The sequence below is a fragment of the Hyposmocoma kahamanoa genome, unplaced genomic scaffold (assembly GCF_003589595.1).
Source record: "Hyposmocoma kahamanoa isolate Upper Pololo Valley unplaced genomic scaffold, ASM358959v1 64, whole genome shotgun sequence".
NCBI classification, from domain to species: domain Eukaryota; kingdom Metazoa; phylum Arthropoda; class Insecta; order Lepidoptera; family Cosmopterigidae; genus Hyposmocoma; species Hyposmocoma kahamanoa.
The window spans coordinates 15,472,787-15,478,786 of NW_020653852.1; the positions used below are offsets into that span (position 1 = coordinate 15,472,787).

The window sequence follows — 6,000 nt, forward strand, 5'->3', positions numbered from 1 at the left end:
CATACACTAAAAAAAGAGTACCAGTTTTAATAGGTTTCCTTGTGAAAGGGTTCGTCCGGGGTAGTACTGCCACCTTACCTATTTCTGCCGCCAAACAATAATGTTAGCATTATTGTGTTCCAGTTTTGAAGGGTAAGCGTGATGGTGAAATTACAGGCACATGAGACTTGTAAACTTATATCTCAGGGTGACGGCCGCAGTGGCAGTACCCCTCAAGTCTTTGCGTCTCTGCTCTTTCAGCTCTGGGTGCCAATGCAACTTTACCCCTGCAAATGCAACAGTACCCCTCAGATTTTTGCGATTTAAAGCTCTGAGTGGCACTGCAACTGTTACAAACAGGCGTGTAGCTTACCATCAGGCACACATGACTCGTTCGTCCCGTCACTTAATATTATAAAAGAAATTACAATGAAATGAGAACCTTTTTTGGAGTCGGTTAATTGGTAATAAAACCGTTAGTTACTAGCTTTGTACTGTTATTTTTTGTCCCAAAAAGAAATAAATAAATATTATGGGTATCAGATAGAACAATGACAGACCAAGCAATAATTTTTTGAGTCTAATTAGTCAGGTAAGCGATGTTGTGGAGTATAAAATCAAAATTATTTACACAATATTCATCCTAAGCGAGTATGTAGGTAGAGAAGTCTTTCCCACGGTGTTATCCAAACACATAGATAAAAGCCAGACAAAAAGGCTCTCTATGTTACTCAACACATGTAGATATGACATTTTACCGGAAAATGCTCGTCAACATGTCGTCTTGAGTGTCTTTTTATACGTTAGAAACAGCGAGTTACTGCCATAGTTACAATATGTAAACATGGCTTTTAGAAGCGGATATTGGACACAGTCAATTTACAGACCAATGTTAGTCACCAAACAAATATCCCGTCCGTGGGACAAACCTATAAATACGCGTTAGTAACAGTACAAACTAATATTGTGCCGTTACTCTAATTTGCGTATTGTAGAGTTTACACAGGATGAAGGACGATGTAGGTACCAAAAATAAACACAGTTACAACTAATTATTAATGATTCACATAAACACACGCACGCGCGCGCTGAAAATACTAATTCACACACTTGGTGTAATAAGGCCACATCCGCAAAAAAAGGTTTTTTACAATGGAATGGAATAAACATTTAAAATTATAACTTTTTAAGGCTTAAATAGGAGAATTATAAAATTTCACATATACGTATTTTTTTTTAATATATAATACCAAGCGACGGGACGGACAAGTCGTATGCCTGATGGTAAGCTACACGCCTGTCCATAACAGTGGTAGCGCCGCTTTGGGCTTTAAATAGCAAAGATCTGAGAGGCATTGTCACTGCGCCCATCACCCTGAGACATAAGATGACAAGTCCCATGTGCCTGTAATTTCACCAGCACCCTCAACCTTCAAAACTGGAAAACAGCAACGCTGGCATTACTGCTTGGTGGCAGGAGTAGGTAAGTTGGCAGAACATCCTTGAACGAACTCTTACACAAGGAGCTCTACGGCTACTTCACAATTCACACTGCTATGTCCAACTGAAATCTTAAGTACTAAGCTTGTCCACTCTATACTACAAAAGGTCTCACTAAAAAAGTACTCCCTTTTTACAGGAAGACCAACGATATCTGATCCAGTTAGCACACCTTCAGGATGTGGTAAAACCTGAATGGAAGAACAGCGGGAAGGGCAAAGACACAATGCATAACATCAATCATCTGTACGCAAGACTCTCGGGGCCGCAGTTGGATGGCCTTTTTGACTTGTACAGGTAAGTTACAGACCAGGCATGAACGATAACTAGAATTATCATATGCATAAATGTCACGTGTTAAAAAAACGCACGGTTATATGGCTTTAAAATTTTGATAATTCTAATTTATAACTAATTTTTTATGCATATCTACACTATTGCATACCTACACTAGTAATTACCCTAGACGCATAATGTCAGAAAAACCAAACACTTATCTTATAAAGAGTGATTATTCAGGAGATGGCAAAAATTTCTATTTATTTTAAATTTCTTATCAAGGATGTTAATTTGGATGCATTACTGTAAGAATTGGTAAACGCCAGTGTGTGAATATGAAGGAAATTGATGTGAAATCATCCAGATATGTATATGTACAATGCATTTTTTGCATTTCAATTACTTTGTGTTTTAAGACACGATTTTGAGAAATTAAGGCAACGATAAGGTAAACAAAGTATTAAAAAACTTTGTCTATTTGCGAACTTTTATTGAAATCTGTTTACTGGAAATGGGTGAAATCCAATAAATCGGATTCATCACAGTAATTGGCTTCAGAGGTGGAATACTTTCTTCAAATTTGAATGGGAATACTGCTGAGGTACCCTATTTCCAAAAAAAAAGAACCATCGAAATCGGTTCACAAAATGTCGGCGTGTGTCGCGTAATATACGCACACAAAAAATACAGTCGAATTGAGAACCTCCTTCATTTTTTGAAATTGGTTAAAAAGCAATAAATCTGGCTGAAAATAAACAATTACTCTTTTTCATTGATCTGAGTCGCTCAACAATTGTGTACGAAAGCAAGTCAGTATTCCCCGCTGCGTTGAAGTTTATTATAAATAGGTAGTATAGAAAAAAAAATTAAGATGCTATTTGTGTATCCTCTTTTTAGAAAAACATTCAGTGTAATAAAGTCTTACAAAAAATACGTTAAATTATAAAAGACCAGATTGTTCAATTAAATAAGCACTATATTTTGAATTTGTTCTGAACCTCTGTTTTTTTTGTTATAAACAGTTAGTCGAAAACATTCTAATAAGTTGTTTTCGACTGAAGGACTTTGTGGACGACGGAATTCAATATGGCCAGAAAGAATAAAAAAATTATTTTTTATTCATTAAAAAAAATACCAAAAACACACTCAATTTGTATCTATAAAACATCGATATTAAGCACGAACCATCAACCGGCGACTGCGTCATGTTAGAAACAATATCACATAACAGGAAAGTAATCGCGTTATGGAATAAGGAAAGCACTAAACAATTTTTTTCTTTAAATTTTTATTGACTTGATGTTCAATTTTTTTTTATGTGAAATTACTCCTCTAGTTTGTTAGATCGAATACTCAGAAAAAATTCTTTCGATCCGGCCGGATTCGTGTCATAAAAAATAAAGGAATATCAATTCAATAAAAAATTAAATACAATGAATATCGACATCTCTAGCCAGGGCTGGTAGCTGTAAAGGTATCTAACTGGGTGACGAAATACTTAAGATTTCTCATAGATGGCGCTACGGCAAAGTCGTTGAAAAAACCAAATACAAAGACCCGACAACAAACACAGAAAAATTCGTGAGGTCCGCTGGTTCGTTCCGCGGCTTAGTTGGTATAATGTCTGGCACGGTATGCTCGAAAACGACGGTTCGAATCCGGCCGAATCGAAGGATTTTTTTCTGAGTGTTCGATCTTTGTTTTTTTTATCACTTTGAATTGCATATGAATACTATAAACAAATGTACATAGATGATAAGTCTCTCTATCGCGCGTGATCAGAAAAATGGCGCGCGGGAAAGCCTGCACGCCCAATCGTGCGCGATTACCTATTTGAAATTTTTTAAGCTAACGTTCTAGCGCGCGATGGCTTTTGTTCGATTTTGTCACAACGGAAAGAGCGTCCGTCCGTGTAAAGGCTAATGGCGCAGGATAGACCGCGTGAAACGGGCGCGTGTTGAGGTACGCGATTGCGCGCGCTACTGATGAATGCGATCGCACAGTGTTTACTTTTTTCTTCCAACAATTGCTGTATCGCGATAGAGTGTCTGTGTAAAGCCCGCTAATGTTTCCTTATTGTCTTTAAATAAAGAGAAACTCGAAAATGTATACGTTTCTTTAATAGTACGCTTTCAACTGTTCCAGGGAAATAAATTTTTTTCGTGTTATTATGATAGGACCTATTAGTAAATGATATTGAAGAACCAATATTCGTGTCATATTGTGTTACATAACACTTTATGCTTTGTGTTTCAGATATGACTTTACGCTCTTCAATTACACCATGGACAGTTACTACGAGCTACTAACCAGTGGTGAAACCGAATGAGCTCTCTATTTTTGCTCGTGTTTGTCTACGCTAAACCGGATTTCTCCGGTCACAACCGGATTGTTGCGGACGTAAGAGTCAATTTGGGTGGGTTGTTTACTTTTTATACGGAGTGATTTACGGACACTGCATGTAAATGTGTTTCTATTATGAAAAGAACATCCTAGTGGATAATATATAATATCGAAAATGTAAACATGAACAATATTTACCCAACTTTGGTAAAGACAAACAATTTTGGCTCAGCGCCTAACCAGTTTCAGCACAAGAGTTAGCAATCAGAAAGCGAGGAAGGTTAATCAATATAGAATAATTTATCAATGTTGCCATTGATGACTGATGACTGGAGTGATCGTTAAACCTAATGATTGATGTGAGATATATCGATTGATTGGGAATACACGGACGGCACCCTTAACGTCAATTCACAATATTATCATCTAACGAGCGGAAACATCGTATCTATCGAATGATTTCGATTAGGAAACTTCATTAGTATGGAACTTTATAAAAGACCTAGCTGAATAAAAATGGAAGTAAATTAATTTACTACTTCGCGAACCTAGTGACGGTTCAAATCGGAATGAAGCAAAATAGCTAAGCGCTAGTGTTGAATATTATTTTCACCACCCTCACTCCGTTTTTTTTTTATGGTAGGTGACGGGACGAAAAAGTGTTGCACCTGGTGCTAAGGGACAATAGCAGTTGCACAGATCCGAGGGGCACTGCCACTGCAACCGTCACCCTGAGACACAAGTTGACAAGTCCTATGTGCACGTAATTTCACCAGATTCCTTAACCCTTTTAAACTGGAACACGGTTATGCTTACATTTATGCTTGGTCGCAGAAATAGGTAAGGTGGAAAAATTTGACGAACTTCTTCACTAGCAGCTCTACTGCTATTAAAAATGTGTGTAATAACACTAGTTTCTTCGGCCGAGGGTCGAACAATCAACAACTCCAGGGCGTGACTCGTAGAGAGGGGAAACCCGTAAAGGGTTCTTTGGTGGTGGTGTTTGTGACTGTACTTGCGCTTGTGTTATTTATTTTATTAATTTCATGCGAAGGAAGGGTGAAAAATTACGTACATGAAAGAAATATTCAAAACAAGCTCAGCTATTTTGCACGATTTAGACTTGACTGGGTAGTAAACGGAGTAACAAATTAATTTACGTCCATTTTTATTCACAAAGTAACGCTAAAACCTGTTAATTATATAAACACATTGTTTTAATATTTATCATATCCATAGTTTTCTTTCTTTTGTAATATTTTCAAATTTTAAATAATTTTACATAATCAAGTATTGCTTTACACCGTGTTTAAACGGTATTAAGTAATTCCCAGGTTAGTTTTCTCTAACTAATTTCGGTGGCAATTTTAATTATTATGTATTTGCGTATATTATCGTGAAATATTAAATAACATTTCAGATTACTGCACTCGAATTTATATAATGTTTCGTTATAAAACTAATACGATAAAACAATTTAATTTAGTTTTTAAGCTGTTGAACTTCCCTTAAATAATATTTTAGAATATTTAAATAATAAACATAGCCACCGAAATTAAATAGAGAAAACTAACCTAAACATTACCCGATTATTTTTTATTAGTTTAGAAAGTGGTATTTAGGTCCTCCTCATTCCTAGTAAAGTACTTCTACAGACGTGAGTTACGATGTTTTCACAAAACGCTGTAGTTTGTAAATAAATGTTACAGAGAAATACTTATATTTTGTTATATATATGATACAATGGCATTCTATATTTATGGTTACAAGTATGTTCGTTGACTTGCCAAATATTTGTTATCAGAATTTGATACCGCTTTTTCAGAAGTATGACGCATTTTCTAAATGACTATTAATACGATAATGTGTTAATATCAGCTGTAATAATAATTACTATAC

At 35.9% G+C, this 6,000-nt stretch overlaps 1 protein-coding gene across 3 annotated transcripts in view; it reads left to right on the forward strand.

Annotated features, from left to right (window-relative positions):
- LOC113231154 (carbohydrate sulfotransferase 11) overlaps nt 1–4,604 on the forward strand; it is a 140,810-nt gene extending 136,206 nt beyond the window's left edge. For all 3 annotated transcript variants that reach the window (XM_026465348.1, XM_026465349.1, XM_026465347.1), the window contains 2 exons: nt 1,619–1,776; nt 4,015–4,604. In XM_026465348.1, the coding sequence (XP_026321133.1) occupies nt 1,619–1,776; nt 4,015–4,087 (231 nt within the window). In that variant the 3' untranslated portion in view covers nt 4,088–4,604. The remainder of the gene's footprint in view (nt 1–1,618; nt 1,777–4,014) is intronic.
- Nucleotides 4,605–6,000: the final 1,396 nt, after the last annotated feature.